At 50.7% G+C, this 17,274-nt stretch overlaps 1 protein-coding gene across 1 annotated transcript in view; it reads left to right on the top strand.

The window, feature by feature from the left end:
• Positions 1-4,767: 4,767 nt before the first annotated feature.
• Positions 4,768-17,274, top strand: part of MUC13 (mucin 13, cell surface associated) — a 32,470-nt gene continuing 19,963 nt past the window's right edge. The window contains exons 1-5 of the mRNA XM_049817708.1: positions 4,768-4,842; positions 9,318-9,368; positions 11,658-11,708; positions 15,201-15,251; positions 16,802-16,921. Of these exons, the coding sequence (XP_049673665.1) occupies positions 4,785-4,842; positions 9,318-9,368; positions 11,658-11,708; positions 15,201-15,251; positions 16,802-16,921 (331 nt within the window). The 5' untranslated portion in view covers positions 4,768-4,784. The remainder of the gene's footprint in view (positions 4,843-9,317; positions 9,369-11,657; positions 11,709-15,200; positions 15,252-16,801; positions 16,922-17,274) is intronic.

Genomic DNA, 17,274 nt, shown 5'->3' with positions numbered 1-17,274 from the left:
TTTGGGACAATCTTTTCCTATATTGCTCCAGAGGAGTACAACACTCAACTGCAACAGCAATCCCATGGGACTAAGGTGGAATTCATCTGCTCTGCCAAAAGCTAGGTGGCCAGTTTGAACCCACCATCTGGCTCCTCCAGTAACCATGAAAAGAGACAAGCATCCACAGAGGGTAGCTCACCCCATGGTAAGATATCCCTTACCCTTGACAGTAGTGTCACAAGACCCCACACAAGCCAGCTGCCCTAGATGAAGTGAGTGCCACTCACAGAGAAGTGGTGAGTCTAGAACACACTTCTTGATAGAGCCTGAAACTTCAGTCTACTTTCTACTGTGATATAGTACAGAACTGTGTTATATGCCTGCTCCTTGTCTAGTAAGACTCTGGTGGGAAAATAAAGGAGACAATAACTCGATTAAATCCTGGGGTTCTGTTCATTTGCAAGAGAAGGACTGTTAACAGATTTGTTACCAATACTATTGCAAGTTGTTCTATTTTCTGTGTGATGTTGGTATCTTTTAAGGAAATTGGCAGTGCTAAAGGACTGGTCACAACATTGCCATGAGACTAGGCAAAAGCCCTTTGCAGTTATGGGCAAGACATGATTTAACAGTCCTGCCCACTTCAGATTTGCATATCAGTGCCTCTGAGACCATCAAATGCATTCATAGTGTGTGCCCTCAACCATCTTGGAAACCACCTGAAAAGAAGTCAAAGTGCACCTGCTTCCCCTGATTAGAAGCGAATCTGTATGTATAGCACTTTGATTTAGACTTTCTGGAGGGGTTTTTTTAAACTTTTAGCTAATTACAATATATATTTCTACTTGTGTATGTAATATACAGTGGATGAATCAAATTTACATGAGATAGGAAAATGTACAGGAATCTAGTAAGGAATAGGATTGAAAAAAATAAGCAGGAAGAAAGTATCAGGCTGACGCACATGAAAAGCTGTAACAGACACTTTGTCCTACTTTAACATACGTCTTCTGACAGTATGATTGCCCTTTGATTACATGCAACTTACAGTTAAATAATAGGGCCACACAGGACTATGTACCTTCCAATAGATAAACAAGGCCTTTTACCTTTGATACTTCTTTGATACACTCATCAAGACAAGAGAACAACTTCTTTAAATATATAAATATAGCACACTTTTTATTCCATAATACTCATATGTCAGTACAGCTTCTGTAAAATTATTTAGTATTTCTGAAAAGAAAATTTTCTCTGTAATTTCTTACAGGACATCACAACTCCTGTGGCTGTGCTAACAGTGTGTGTCTGGACTAACAGTCAACTATCTATTGGCCAAACATGTGCTTAATAACGTCATTAATAATTGCAGTAGAGCTGCTGATGTTTCATTGACATCAGTTCTCCTGTTTTGGTAATTCTGTGTCTGTTCTCCTAAACCATCAAATCTCTTACTAATTCCCCCACAAATTGGCAAGCAATGGGGCATATACAGCCTGTCACCCCTCTTCTCCCGAGACAGAGCCAGCTGTGACCACCGGTGTGTCACAAAATGGACAGGGAAGGGCATGCAGAGATGTAAAGGTCTGGTATGTGATGGGGTGAGTCTGTTCAGTGCATTATTTCCTGGAGGAACTAGTGCCGTTGCATTACAAATGATCCACACTTCCCAAACTGTGATCATGATAAACATGAACAACCAAGTAAGAATGGAAGTGAACTCTAAAAATTTAGTCAATATGCCAGCTCCTGATGTGCATTCACTGTAAAGAACAGTTTTAATGTGCAGGACTATGCACTCAACCTGTAGATACCAGTGTAGCCAGCGAAGGTGCACCATTTACACCTGATGAAGACCTGACGCTCATTTTCAACAGTGCTCTGGGAATTTCTCTTGGTCCTACACACTCACTTCACAGCCAACGGGGAGATTTTAAGACCTGGATTAGTTTAGCTGCACACTGAAGCGGCATCCTGAAAATGAGGATGTATCGTGATCACTGAAGGGTCTAGATATGGGAGATGGACATCACCAGAGGACCAGTGGCAGGCAGCTCTGCCAAACACCCTCCACAGCCAGCCTTGTCCCCCTCTGCACACGGATTTCCAGCAGAAACACATGCTGTGGCTCCCCACATGGCTGGTGCCAGGGGCGTTGGGTGTCCCTGGAGGCTCACAGCCCAGTCTGCTCAGGACTGAAATGCTTTATTCGAGCGAGAGTCTGGGTTTAGTTTTTGGGTGCCCCTGCCTTGTGTGAGGCAAAGCCGGGAGGATGGTGGTGGCCTGGGGCAGAGGGCGGGAACAGCGCTCTGGTGACAAACCTTTTCCAGGCATTTCCTTTCCTTTTTCTGTCAGCTTCCTGGCAAAGGGGAGTTTTAAGGAGAGGTCTAGAGGAGCCAAAGGGGCTGGGCTGTGTGGCTGGCAAGGGAGCAAGCAGCAGCCGGGGCAGAAGCTGGATCCAGCAAGGCCCTGGGGGGTGGCTGGAGTGAGGAACCCAAGCACGCCCCAGGTCGCCCCGGGGCTGGCCCTGACCCTGGCCACCCTCACAGGCCGGCCCTGCTCCCTGACCGGGGTGGTGGGACTGGCCCTGGCTGCTCCTGGTCCCCCACCGCGCTCGGCCCCACAGCTCCCTGACAGTGAGTGTGGGCTGTCTCGGGCCTAGGGCGCCCTGCCCAGCGCCAGCTCCTGAGGGACTCCCTAGCTTGGCCTGATCCCCCATGAAGCGGCCCCCTGCCCTGGGCAGGCCCACCACCCTGCAGAAGGCCAGGGGCAGCCCCCATGACTGGGCCCTGCCCCTGGCACTGACCCCCCCCCCGAGGGGGGGCACGTTGAGACCCCGATACCAGCCTCCCCTCAGAGCCTGGGTTTTCTGCCACCCCACATAACAACCCTGGTGACCACACAGGCTGTCTGCCATGGGGCTTCCTGGGGGTCTGCAGGTGAGTCCCAGGCTGCCATAGGGCAGGTGCTGCCGGCGGGGTCACTGTGGGGACTCGGGGTAGGTGCGGGTAGCAGGCTGCACTGGAGGGGCTTCGGGGCCAGAGGGGCAAAGGAAGATGCAGACAAAACACCCCACGGTTCAGGCTCGGCGCCCTGAGCAGGTCCACATGGCAGGGCGCAGAGGGACAAGGCCGCTTGTTTCCCGTGCCGGCAGAGAAGCAGCCAACAGTTTTTGCTGTCCGTAAGCCACCAGTGTTTCCTGGTTCAGTGCAAGATAAAAGTGTGGGTCAACCCTAAGCTCAGGAATGACTTGAGTAATACTTCTGGTCTCTCCCACCCACCTACATACAAGGACAGCCACCCTCTTGAATATAAGAGATTAGTACATGAGACTGCATGTCTTATTCTGAAAACAGCAGATCAAACAAAAGCAGGTGAAGGAAGGGGTGAGGTGTTTAACACACAGAGCTGTTACTTCACATTCAGAAACATGTATAACCTGCCAGTGTTGCTGGCAGTGGAGTTTGCCAGAGGAGACCAGCTCCACAGCCGTTAGAGGTGGCTTTGTGGGGGATACACCAATGGGTTGCTCAGCCTTCTTGTGCCTGTCTGATAATGATGGGATAACCTGTGTTTATTTCACAGAAAGACTTTACTGGCAGTTGTGGCAGGATCCAGGGTCACCCAGACCTTTGAAGTGAGAGAAATGACACCTTTGCCTGAAAAGGAGGAACTGAAAACCACTGTGGGACATCCAATTTCTAATGGGCTCAGGCAGTGCATTTTACTAGAGCACAAAGCAGAACAAACACACTGTTCAGCTAGAGAACTTGGGCAGGTGAGGCAAAATTAAAAATAAGAGGGTTTGGGAAAACCAGGTCCTGCCCACAGAGACCTTTTCTTCCATCTTGGTCTCTAGCTAGCAATTTTCATAGGCTTCATGAGATGCAATGTCAAAAAGTCTCTGTCTCCCACTTATTTTCCTTGTGTCACAGCTGTGTTACCTGCTCCATGGCCTTCTGGGCTATTTTCCACTTCAAGATCTGCTGTGGGCTCCCTGCTCCAGCCTGACCATCCGTGCTTCCAAATGTCCCCCCAGCACGAACATGCTTCCTCTCAAGAAAGGAGGGCTGCCATCCAGATGAAGTCAAACACCTGCTGGCAGTCCTGCCTGCTCCCCCTTCTCGTGCCACCACTTTTGTAAGCCTGTAACACATAGCATGGCAGCAAACAAAATAGCCATAATCACTGCCAGAAGGCCCAGGGTCAGTTCTGTTTCTTTGGTGACAAAGATGTAGGTTTTGTCTGTCGCTTTTTAACCTGTTGAGCAGTAAGAAGTGCTTTAGCATAAAATTTTGCTTATAAGGAAAGAACAGTTGGAGTCTGAGTTATAAAGCTTGTCTGTACTAGTAATTTATTGCAAAGGAAAGTGAGCATGTGAATCCCAGGTACTCTGCTCCAAGTGCATAATTAGCATGCCTTGGGATAGGACAGCTTCTTCCACTTTAAGAACAGGTTATACAGCACCCTCCATTTAATTTGCACTGAAGGTGTCAGTATGGAGAGCTGGCAGGGGATAGCTGGTATGGTCTCAGTTCCCACGTCAGCTTATTTAGCAGTAACTTCCTTGTGTCAACAGGTCTCAAGAATTTATGACTTAAAGGAAGAACACTGCAGGTCCAGAAATCTCCTCCCAGCCTGAGGAGGAAGAAAAAACACAGCTTGGATCTATCATTTGCCGCTTGCCACCATGACGTCAGCTCAGGGCTGAACTCTCTACCTGTGGCTGGGACCTTAAATAGGCTGACACCAGAAGAGAAAAGCACTTTCTCTTAGGTTTAGCAGCAGCGACAGAAGCGGCAATGAGACGCTGTGTATTCCTCGCTGTGGTCCCCATCCTGCTGTTGAGCCTTTCGGAAGGTAAGAAACACTATCTTCTGTTTTGGGATTTATCAGGGCAGCTATTCTGTGGCAGTGAATCACTTAGTACTTTCAGCAGCTGCTGAGAGGCTGGAGGTCAGTGGCGATACACAACTCAGCGTGTCTAGATTTTGGTTACTTAACGATGAAAAATGTCACTGCAAGCCAACCGTTTTCCTTGTTCACAGAACAATGCAAAATCACTGGTGCTTGTGATTAACTTAATTTAGCCTATTCCAAGAGCAGTTTTGGGGACCTGCATGCTAAACCCAGGTAATTCAAGCTCTATTACAGTCATAACAAAAGGTGCGACTGTTCCACCCCAGTACCCAGGGAAAAGAGTGCTGCCGCTGGCCTTCCGGCCAGAGGCTCCCTTAACCAATCAGTCTGGAAAGCAGTGCCACCTGAGCTGGCTCACAGACCATTTGTTCCCTCCTGTTGAAATTAATGGGAACTTCACCACCAACTTGTGTGGCAGAGAGTTGCACCGTGGTCTATTCGAACTGAAACGCAGGTGTCATTCTTGAAGCCACTTACTACTTTTTCTCCATTGTGACAAATTCTGTAGTTGTGGGCCAGAGCCTCTGTCCAAACTTTCCTGTCCCTGATGCTCAGTGACAGATACAAGGGAGCGAAGGCTTTAGCAGAAGTAGAGTTAAGGCAACTATATGAAGAGTTTTGTGGCAACTTGAAGCTGTGGGAGGACGGAAACTCCCAGCTAATAATGGAGATAAAGTTACAGAGATATGAGCCAAATTAAGACCTTCACTGGTGCTGTTGAGCTTGCAACTGGTGACAGATGGTTGTAGGTCTCTGTTGACTACTGTGAGTGAACATACACACTTCCAGCAACACCTACATGTTACAGACCAATTTTCAGCTATAAATTTTAGGCATAAAAGTCTTCAAGATTGTCAGTTAGTTAGCTTTCTGTTTGGAGGCTTGTGGGTAACAGAAAGATGTGAAAAATCTTGATACAAGAGCTACTGAAAGCAACGTGAGTCTTTCACTTACTTGAACAGACTTTGCATCAAGATGGGCCTGCCCAGAAACCTTTTTCATTCTAAGTAAATATTGTAAAAGGTTTGCAGGATGTGTCTGAATAGTACTGGCAAAGGCCCTGCCCTGCTCAGCAGCCAGATGTCTCTGTTATTCCATAACCTCAGTCGTAACATCCATTTCTTTATCTCCATAATAAACACCTAAGTCTATTAGCACATTCTGTTTCCTTACACAGAAGGCTGGGCCTAGGCAGACAGAGCCATAAAATAGCCACCTTTGCTCAGGTTACCTTTGACAAGCCTGTCAGCCATGTTCAATTGCAGCTCATGTGCTCTGCTGTCACCACAGACACAATTCTTCCTGAGTCCAAAGGATACTCCTGGATGACTGTTAGCCAGAGCCTCTACAAGGCTAACAGTTGTTGTAGACTAAGGACTAGCTCTGTAAGCGGTTACTGCCCCAACATCCATTTTGAGAAGGCAGTCTAAACAATGCTCCAAAACCATGGCCTGTGGCCAGTACAGATTCATGTTATCATGGTTATAGGAAAAATGTACATTTCTTTACATTGACTGGGGAGCAAATAATGCTGCCTATATGACTTGATGACCAGTGGAGGCAGAAGACTTGGCAGAGAACTGGCACAATTGCTCATGTTTCCCCTTCATCTGTAGGAGACTAACGGATCACTTCAGGCATTGTGTTTTGGTGTGCCTTTTCTGTGTCAGCTTTATTGATCAGAAGAAAAAAAGATGTGTAAAATTTGCCTCACTTTGGATTTTCAAAGCTCTACAAAGCGTTTGAAAAGTGGAGTCTATTTCTCAAATATCTGTTGAGATTTGCAATATTTTTTTAAAGTACCAGCTATAAGAGTGTGTTAGTTCCAAGGATTTTAGCCACAAATACGTTAGTCGTCCAGCTGCATGCTGTTAATGACTTAGATTAAATTATGATTGCAGCGGTGTTAACTCAGAGTAAATACATTTATTCCTGACTCATATATTAACTATTTCAGATTAAAGTTAGATCATATGATCCAAACTGGCCATTTGTCAGTATCACATATTTATCAGCAAAGCTGTTTTATTATTTATTCTCATTACTTCTAGCCAAAAAAAAAATATCCAAACATTCTTTACATCAAGAGTTAAGAATGACACAGTTTAAATACAAAATAAACATCCTAAAAATAAATAAATAAAATACTTTGCAAGAGAAAAACACAGTAACAGGTAATGCTGAAAGCAGAATGTGAGGAAAATATTTTTCAACTATTGTCTGGTATCAGCCAGGTTTCTCTCTATTCAGAAAGAATTATAACAAGGAAGGAAAAGAATGAGAGAAATAATGTATACTGTCATAACTGCATGGAAGTGTAGTCCTGGAAAGAGGGTCTTGATACCACTGATGATAATTTAGCAAAATATGCATTCTTTGAATAAAAATACTCTGCTTTCAATGTCCACTTGAGTTTGTTACAGCATAGGAGAAGGTGTTAGCAAAGGCAGTCGTTCTTCCACTGCTTCTCTGAAAGAGTCCATATAGAGTTTTTAATGATGCTTCTCCTGAGAGCATCTTCTATATTTGCAAAGTATCTATATATGTATATCTTTCAGCAAATGTATTTTCTGTGGATTTAGCTGAGGTCTAGAGCAGAATCTCAAGAGCCACTGTGAACAAGTTAACTGCAGAGTGCAATGTCATGTAAATCTAATTAAAAACAGTGCAACTACTGAAGATGCGTAATGGTAAAGGCACTTCTTGTTTAAGGGATGAAAAAAGCAAATTGACATACAAAGAGAAGGAGGCAACACTGACACTAAGTCAGAGCTCAGATAGCTCTCAGGCTAAAGCATATGTACTAGAGAATGGGATTCCCTTGACCCAGCTCTGGCAGCCAGCACTGGCCGTGTGGCCCTGCCTTGGAAGGCAAAGGGAGCTGTATTGCAGGGAGACATGTGTATGTTGGCAATTGAGCATGCCACAATCGCCTAGAGAACAAAGGCAGGAAGGGTACAAAAATGTTGTTGGTGTGAAGGAGCCAAATGCCAAGGGGTGGGAGAAGGACTATGAAGGAAAAAATTACACCAATGAGGCACTGGGCCAAGGAGAACCCAAAGTCAGGACATGGCTGCCCGGGACTGTGGCTGCTCAGCCCCATGCAAGTCCCCCACTCTACCTCTCAGAGTTGTCCTGCGCACACAGAGTTCCCCAAGACTTTTCCAACACAGAACACTAAGCTGTGCTACCGTCTCCTTTTCCTTTCATCAGGAAACAGCACTGGGAATACGACTACCACACCTGTGATGACAACACCTTCAGGTAAGGAGCAAAGGGCCTCAGTCATCCCTTTCTGAGGACAGATTGGAGTAACTCAGTCCCAGGGAGCTCTGCAGTCCCCACAGGCAAGGGAAAGTTCCCCTTCCCATTTTCCTTCAGGTTCCTCTCCCAGGGGAGACAAAGGTGCCTAGATCAAGGCTGGGAATGCTCTCCACTCCTCCCTCTTTCCTTGTTGGCTTTTGCTGCAACAGGGAGGGTGTTGGGGAAGACTAGAAGAGAGAGGCTGCTCTTCTCCTGCCTGGTGCCATAGCCTCCTGCACCAGTCCCGAGTACAAGAGGATCCCTGCAGAGGAGGTGCGCAGGGCAAGCCCATGACTGGGACCTCCAGGGAGTTGTTCCTGTGGCTGCTTGGAGCATGGGCAGGGAGGGAGCCGGGGCACAAACCAGCATGGGGCTGAGTACCTGGGTCGTGGCCGGCGAGCATGGAGAGTTCCCTCCCAGGAATCCTCCATACCTGGCCAAGCCCCCTGTCCCGGCATGGTGCTGGGCATCCCATCTCATGTTTGTCAAATCTCCTGCTGCCGTCACCCTGAGTTGGGGAAGCCTGCCCACCCCTCACCTCTTCCTCCTTGGTGGCCTTGGGCGAGCGCATTCTTCCTGCCAGCACCCCACGTTCCCATCATGCCTGCCCACCATCTGGAACTACTGGCTGCCACAAACTTTCACCCGAGTGATCCTGGGGAGAAGGCCTCTGTGGGGGAGCAGATGATGTGCTGGCTGTACTCAGTCTGATGGCACCCCTCGACCTGCTCTGGCAGCCGGTCCTGGCCATGCAGTGCCCCCCTGGGTGGGCAGAGGGGGCTTTCCTGCAAGGAGACACGCGTGTGCCAGTGGCTGAGCTGGCTGTGGGCAGTGAGTGCAGCTGAGCTGGGGGCAGTACACTGCCTGTGTGGGGCACATGCTCAAGCCTTGGGATCTAGGGGAGAAGGGGCCATGGACATGTCAGACTACAGAGGCATCATGGCCAGGGAGAACCCAAAGTCAGGACATGGCTGCCCGGGACTGTGGCTGCTCAGCCCCATGCAAGTCCCCCACTGTACTTGCTCAGAGTTGTCCTGCGCACACAGAGTTCCCCAAGACTTTTCCAACACACAACACTAAGCTGTGCTACCGTCTCATTTTCCTTTCATCAGGAAACAGCACTGGGAATACTACTACCACACCTGTGATGACAACACCTTCAGGTAAGGAGCAAAGGGCCTCAGTCATCCCTTTCCGAGGATAGATTGGAGTAACTCAATCCCAGGGAGCTCTGCAGACCCACAGGCAAGGGAAAGTTCCCCTGCCCATTTTCTTCCCTCTTTCCTTGTTGGCCTTTGCTGCAACAGGGGAAGTGTTGGGGAAGATTAGAAGAGAGAGGCTGCTCTTCTCCTGCCTGGTGCCATAGCCTCCTGCACCAGTCCCAAGTGCAAGAGGATCCCTGCAGAGGAGGTGCCCAGGGCAAGCCCATGACTGGGACCTCCAGGGAGTTGTTCCTGTGGCTGCTTGGAGCATGGGCAGGGAGGGAGCTGGGGCACAAACCAGCATGGGGCTGAGTGCCAGGGGTCCTGGCTGGGGAGCACAGAGAGTTCCCTCCCAGGAATCCTCCATACCTGGCCAAGCCCCCTGTCCCGGCATGGTGCTGGGCATCCCATCTCAGGTTTGTCAAATCTCCTGCTGCCGTCACCCTGAGTTGGGGAAGCCTGCCCACCCCTCACCTCTTCCTCCATGGTGGCCTTGGGCGAGCTCATTCTTCCTGCCAGCACCCCACGTTCCCATCATGCCTTCCCACCATCTGGAACTACTGCCTGCCACAAACTTTCACCCGAGTGATCCTGGGGAGAAGGCCTCTGTGGGGGAGCAGATGATGTGCTGGCTGTACTCAGTCTGATGGCACCCCTCGACCTGCTCTGGCAGCCGGTCCTGGCCGTGTGGTGCCCCCCTGGGTGGGCAGAGGGGGCTTTCCTGCAAGGAGACACGCGTGTGCCAGTGGCTGAGCTGGCTGTGGGCAGTGAGTGCAGCTGAGCTGGGGGCAGTACACTGCCTGTGTGGGGCACATGCTCAAGCCTTGGGATCTAGGGAAGAAGGGGCCATGGACATTTCAGACTACAGAGGCATCATGGCCAGGGAGAACCCAAAGTCAGGACATGGCTACCCGGGACTGTGGCTGCTCAGCCCCATGCAAGTCCCCCACTCTACCTGCTCAGAGTTGTCCTGCGCACACAGAGTTCCCCAAGACTTTTCCAACACACAACACTAAGCTGTGCTACCGTCTCCTTTTCCTTTCATCAGGAAACAGCACTGGGAATACGACTACCACACCTGTGATGACAACACCTTCAGGTAAGGAGCAAAGGGCCTCAGTCATCCCTTTCCGAGGATAGATTGGAGTAACTCAGTCCCAGGGAGCTCTGCAGTCCCCACAGGCAAGGGAAAGTTCCCCTTCCCATTTTCCTTCAGGTTCCTCTCCCAGAGGAGACAAAGGTGCCTAGATCAAGGCTGGGAATGCTCTCCACTCCTCCCTCTTTCCTTGTTGGCCTTTGCTGCAACAGGGAAGGTGTTGGGGAAGATTAGAAGAGAGAGGCTGCTCTTCTCCTGCCTGGTGCCATAGCCTCCTGCACCAGTCCCAAGTGCAAGAGGATCCCTGCAGAGGAGGTGCCCAGGGCAAGCCCATGACTGGGACCTCCAGGGAGTCGTTCCTGTGGCTGCTTGGAGCATGGGCAGGGAGGGAGCCGGGGCACAAACCAGCATGGGGCTGAGTACCTGGGTCGTGGCCGGCGAGCATGGAGAGTTCCCTCCCAGGAATCCTCCATACCTGGCCAAGCCCCCTGTCCCGGCATGGTGCTGGGCATCCCATCTCATGTTTGTCAAATCTCCTGCTGCCGTCACCCTGAGTTGGGGAAGCCTGCCCACCCCTCACCTCTTCCTCCTTGGTGGCCTTGGGCGAGCGCATTCTTCCTGCCAGCACCCCACGTTCCCATCATGCCTGCCCACCATCTGGAACTACTGGCTGCCACAAACTTTCACCCGAGTGATCCTGGGGAGAAGGCCTCTGTGGGGGAGCAGATGATGTGCTGGCTGTACTCAGTCTGATGGCACCCCTCGACCTGCTCTGGCAGCCGGTCCTGGCCATGCGGTGCCCCCCTGGGTGGGCAGAGGGGGCTTTCCTGCAAGGAGACACGCGTGTGCCAGTGGCTGAGCTGGCTGTGGGCAGTGAGTGCAGCTGAGCTGGGGGCAGTACACTGCCTGTGTGGGGCACATGCTCAAGCCTTGGGATCTAGGGGAGAAGGGGCCATGGACATGTCAGACTACAGAGGCATCATGGCCAGGGAGAACCCAAAGTCAGGACATGGCTGCCCGGGACTGTGGCTGCTCAGCCCCATGCAAGTCCCCCACTGTACTTGCTCAGAGTTGTCCTGCGCACACAGAGTTCCCCAAGACTTTTCCAACACACAACACTAAGCTGTGCTACCGTCTCATTTTCCTTTCATCAGGAAACAGCACTGGGAATACTACTACCACACCTGTGATGACAACACCTTCAGGTAAGGAGCAAAGGGCCTCAGTCATCCCTTTCCGAGGATAGATTGGAGTAACTCAATCCCAGGGAGCTCTGCAGACCCACAGGCAAGGGAAAGTTCCCCTGCCCATTTTCTTCCCTCTTTCCTTGTTGGCCTTTGCTGCAACAGGGGAAGTGTTGGGGAAGATTAGAAGAGAGAGGCTGCTCTTCTCCTGCCTGGTGCCATAGCCTCCTGCACCAGTCCCAAGTGCAAGAGGATCCCTGCAGAGGAGGTGCCCAGGGCAAGCCCATGACTGGGACCTCCAGGGAGTTGTTCCTGTGGCTGCTTGGAGCATGGGCAGGGAGGGAGCTGGGGCACAAACCAGCATGGGGCTGAGTGCCAGGGGTCCTGGCTGGGGAGCACGGAGAGTTCCCTCCCAGGAATCCTCCATACCTGGCCAAGCCCCCTGTCCCGGCATGGTGCTGGGCATCCCATCTCAGGTTTGTCAAATCTCCTGCTGCCGTCACCCTGAGTTGGGGAAGCCTGCCCACCCCTCACCTCTTCCTCCATGGTGGCCTTGGGCGAGCTCATTCTTCCTGCCAGCACCCCACGTTCCCATCATGCCTTCCCACCATCTGGAACTACTGCCTGCCACAAACTTTCACCCGAGTGATCCTGGGGAGAAGGCCTCTGTGGGGGAGCAGATGATGTGCTGGCTGTACTCAGTCTGATGGCACCCCTCGACCTGCTCTGGCAGCCGGTCCTGGCCGTGTGGTGCCCCCCTGGGTGGGCAGAGGGGGCTTTCCTGCAAGGAGACACGCGTGTGCCAGTGGCTGAGCTGGCTGTGGGCAGTGAGTGCAGCTGAGCTGGGGGCAGTACACTGCCTGTGTGGGGCACATGCTCAAGCCTTGGGATCTAGGGGAGAAGGGGCCATGGACATTTCAGACTACAGAGGCATCATGGCCAGGGAGAACCCAAAGTCAGGACATGGCTGCCCGGGACTGTGGCTGCTCAGCCCCATGCAAGTCCCCCACTCTACCTGCTCAGAGTTGTCCTGCGCACACAGAGTTCCCCAAGACTTTTCCAACACACAACACTAAGCTGTGCTACCGTCTCCTTTTCCTTTCATCAGGAAACAGCACTGGGAATACAACTACCACACCTGTGATGACAACACCTTCAGGTAAGGAGCAAAGGGCCTCAGTCATCCCTTTCCGAGGATAGATTGGAGTAACTCAGTCCCAGGGAGCTCTGCAGTCCCCACAGGCAAGGGAAAGTTCCCCTTCCCATTTTCCTTCAGGTTCCTCTCCCAGAGGAGACAAAGGTGCCTAGATCAAGGCTGGGAATGCTCTCCACTCCTCCCTCTTTCCTTGTTGGCCTTTGCTGCAACAGGGAAGGTGTTGGGGAAGATTAGAAGAGAGAGGCTGCTCTTCTCCTGCCTGGTGCCATAGCCTCCTGCACCAGTCCCAAGTGCAAGAGGATCCCTGCAGAGGAGGTGCCCAGGGCAAGCCCATGACTGGGACCTCCAGGGAGTCGTTCCTGTGGCTGCTTGGAGCATGGGCAGGGAGGGAGCCGGGGCACAAACCAGCATGGGGCTGAGTACCTGGGTCGTGGCTGGGGAGCATGGAGAGTTCCCTCCCAGGAATCCTCCATACCTGGCCAAGCCCCCTGTTCTGGCATAGTGCTGGCGGTCCCATCTCAGGTTTGTCAAATCTCCTGCTGCCGTCACCCTAAGTTGGGGAAGCCTGCCCACCCCTCACCTCTTCCTCCATGGTGGCCTTGGGCGAGCTCATTCTTCCTGCAAGCACCCCACGTTCCCATCATGCCTGCCCACCATCTGGAACTACTGCCTGCCACAAACTTTCACCCGAGTGATCCTGGGGAGAAGGCCTCTGTGGGGGACCAGATGGTGTGCTGGCTATACTCAGTCTGATGGCACCCCTCGACCTGCTCTGGCAGCCGGTCCTGGCCGTGTGGTGCCCCCCTGGGTGCGCAGAGGGGGCTTTCCTGCAAGGAGACACGCGTGTGCCAGTGGCTGAGCTGGCTGTGGGCAGTGAGTGCAGTTGAGCTGGGGGCAGTACACTGCCTGTGTGGGGCACATGCTCAAGCCTTGGGATCTAGGGGAGAAGGGGCCATGGACATGTCAGACTACAGAGGCATCATGGCCAGGGAGAACCCAATGTCAGGACATGGCTGCCCGGGACTGTGGCTGCTCAGCCCCATGCAAGTCCCCCACTGTACTTGCTCAGAGTTGTCCTGTGCACACAGAGTTCCCCAAGACTTTTCCAACACACAACACTAAGCTGTGCTACCGTCTCCTTTTCCTTTCATCAGGAAACAGCACTGGGAATACGACTACCACACCTGTGATGACAACACCTTCAGGTAAGGAGCAAAGGGCCTCAGTCATCCCTTTCCGAGGATAGATTGGAGTAACTCAGTCCCAGGGAGCTCTGCAGTCCCCACAGGCAAGGGAAAGTTCCCCTTCCCATTTTCCTTCAGGTTCCTCTCCCAGAGGAGACAAAGGTGCCTAGATCAAGGCTGGGAATGCTCTCCACTCCTCCCTCTTTCCTTGTTGGCCTTTGCTGCAACAGGGGAAGTGTTGGGGAAGATTAGAAGAGAGAGGCTGCCCTTCTCCTGCCTGGTGCCTTAGCCTCCTGCACCAGTCCCAAGTGCAAGAGAATCCCTGCAGAGGAGGTGCGCAGGGCAAGCCCATGACTGGGACCTCCAGGGAGTTGTTCCTGTGGCTGCTTGGAGCATGGGCAGGGAGGGAGCCGGGGCACAAACCAGCATGAGGCTGAGTGCCTGGGTCATGGCCGGGGAGCATGGAGAGTTCCCTCCCAGGAATCCTCCATACCTGGCCAAGCCCCCTGTCCCGGCATGGTGCTGGGCATCCCATCCAGGTTTGTCAAATCTCCTGCTGCCGTCACCCTGAGTTGGGGAAGCCTGCCCACCCCTCACCTCTTCCTCCATGGTGGCCTTGGGCGAGCGCATTCTTCCTGCAAGCACCCCACTTTCCCATCATGCCTGCCCACCATCTGGAACTACTGGCTGCCACAAACTTTCACCCGAGTGATCCTGGGGAGAAGGCCTCTGTGGGGGAGCAGATGATGTGCTGGCTGTACTCAGTCTGATGGCACCCCTCGACCTGCTCTGGCAGCCGGTCCTGGCCGTGTGGTGCCCCCCTGGGTGGGCAGAGGGGGCTTTCCTGCAAGGAGACACGCGTGTGCCGGTGGCTGAGCTGGCTGTGGGCAGTGAGTGCAGCTGAGCTGGGGGAAGTACCACTGCCTGTGTGGGGCACATGCTCAAGCCTTGGGATCTAGGGGAGAAGGGGCCATGGACATGTCAGACTACAGAGGCATCATGGCCAGGGAGAACCCAATGTCAGGACATGGCTGCCCGGGACTGTGGCTGCTCAGCCTCCATGCAAGTCCCCCACTCTACCTGCTCAGAGTTGTCCTGCGCACACAGAGTTCCCCAAGACTTTTCCAACACACAACACTAAGCTGCGCTACCGTCTCCTTTTTCTTTCTTCAGGAAATAGCACTGGAAATACTACTACCACACCTGTGATGACAACACCTTCAGGTAAGGAGCAAAGGGCCTCAGTCATCCCTTTCCGAGGACAGATTGGAGTAACTGAATCCCAGGGAGCTCTGCAGTCCCCACAGGCAAGGGGAAGTTCCCCTTCCCGTTTTCCTCCCTCTTTCCTTGTTGGCCTTTGCTGCAACAGGGGAAGTGTTGGGGAAGATTAGAAGAGAGAGGCTGCCCTTCTCCTGCCTGGTGCCTTAGCCTCCTGCACCAGTCCCAAGTGCAAGAGAATCCCTGCAGAGGAGGTGCGCAGGGCAAGCCCATGACTGGGACCTCCAGGGAGTTGTTCCTGTGGCTGCTTGGAGCATGGGCAGGGAGGGAGCCGGGGCACAAACCAGCATGGGGCTGAGTGCCTGCGGTCATGGCCGGGGAGCATGGAGAGTTCCCTCCCACCAAACCTCCACCAAAGTCCGACCCCAGTGGGACTTTCCAAGAGGGATAATAAAGAGTCCCCATCTATGCTGTGTCTTCTCTCCACTCTTCCCTGCTGGCTTTTGCTGGAAGGGGAAAATTTTGGAGATGTTGTTGCAGGCTTTCTGCTTGGGATTCTTTACTCCAGAAAAAGTAGTCGTCTTCAGGAGGAGCTCTGGAAACACAACATCTGGAGATGAGCCCTCTAGCCAATGAAAGTTCATTAACTTTTTTCCTTTCCACTTTTGGGGAGATGAAAGAGAGTTACTGTGTTTTTCCGCATTGCGCAGAAAATCTCTGCCTCATCTATGAGAACATACCTATGAAGTTAAGTAAAAGAAAGCAGGCAGGGTGAAAAGCAGAATTTGGTGACTTATAAGAAAATTTTAATTACTATCCGATATATAATGTATATTGAAATATAACTTTTGATTACTTATAAACTAATGAAATACATATAGATATGAAATACATACTCTAAAATCCTTACTGAATATATAGCTTCTCAGAGAAATTATAACTGTGGCCATTTTAGGCAAAGGGCATACCCTACAAAAAGACAACTGTTGACAGCTGTAAGCTCTGCAACAATTTCCTTACCTCAATAGATATCAGAGTATGCTGCTATGTATACTGTAATGATTAATTTGCGATCCTTTATTTTATTAATGTGTCTGTGTTAAAAGGCCCTACCATGATACTGTATTATAATAATGCAAGTACATACAAGTGCAGTATTAAGGATGTGCACAGGTTATTGTAGTTTGCCTTTTTCTAACTTAGTCACTGATTTTGGGAACCCTCAATATACTTTGTTTGTTTTGGGTTTAGTTGTATTAAGTAGAGTTACATTGTGAATGCTCAGTATGACAGATAATGAATTTCAGCATTACTCTGTGTCCTCACTGTGATATCCTGCTGGACTCTGTAGGGAAAACAGTTACTATACAGACATTAAGCAAACAAGACATAGGCATGGGCTCTTTAAATGCATCTCTGCTCTATAAAACATACCTGGTAGTTTCCTTTAGTAGAAGTATATATGAACTATTTAATATATGAACTACTTTATATATGAACTGGTTATTGTAATTTCATAGAAATCCTGACGTCACTATCTTTCACCTTTGTATCAGGGGACTTGTGCAACCCAGACCCTTGTGGAAAAAAATTGGCTAAATGTGTTGCTTTATATAGCACTTTTACTTGCCTGTGCCAATATGGATTCTACTATAGCAACGAGGATTGTCACAGAGGTGAGTTACAGAAGGGCAATCTATATTTTTAGTTCATAGATAACTGCTCAGGTGAATTTTTCTTCCCATATCCCTTGTTCTCATAACTGAAAACATAATCAGTCTGGGAAAGTGACTGCTGAATAATGCCTTGCTTTGCAGACAGCCACTGCTACAATGACCTAGATTGTTATCTCACAAAAAAGTAAAAGCCAAAGAGATTTATGTGCTAGGGAAAGAAGGTGAGTTCTCTGTCAGGGATACTAGAGATTAAAATGAGTCAAAAGCAGAAAAAAATGCAAGTGTAAACTTGACATCAATATCAATGGCCAGGATTTTAAAAAGCCCAAACTCATGAAGACCTATGAACAACT

Source organism: Accipiter gentilis, chromosome 1 (genome assembly GCF_929443795.1).
Source record: "Accipiter gentilis chromosome 1, bAccGen1.1, whole genome shotgun sequence".
NCBI lineage: Eukaryota > Metazoa > Chordata > Aves > Accipitriformes > Accipitridae > Astur > Astur gentilis.
The sequence above is the reverse complement of the archived record's forward strand: the minus strand, read 5'-3'. Positions and strand labels throughout refer to the sequence as shown.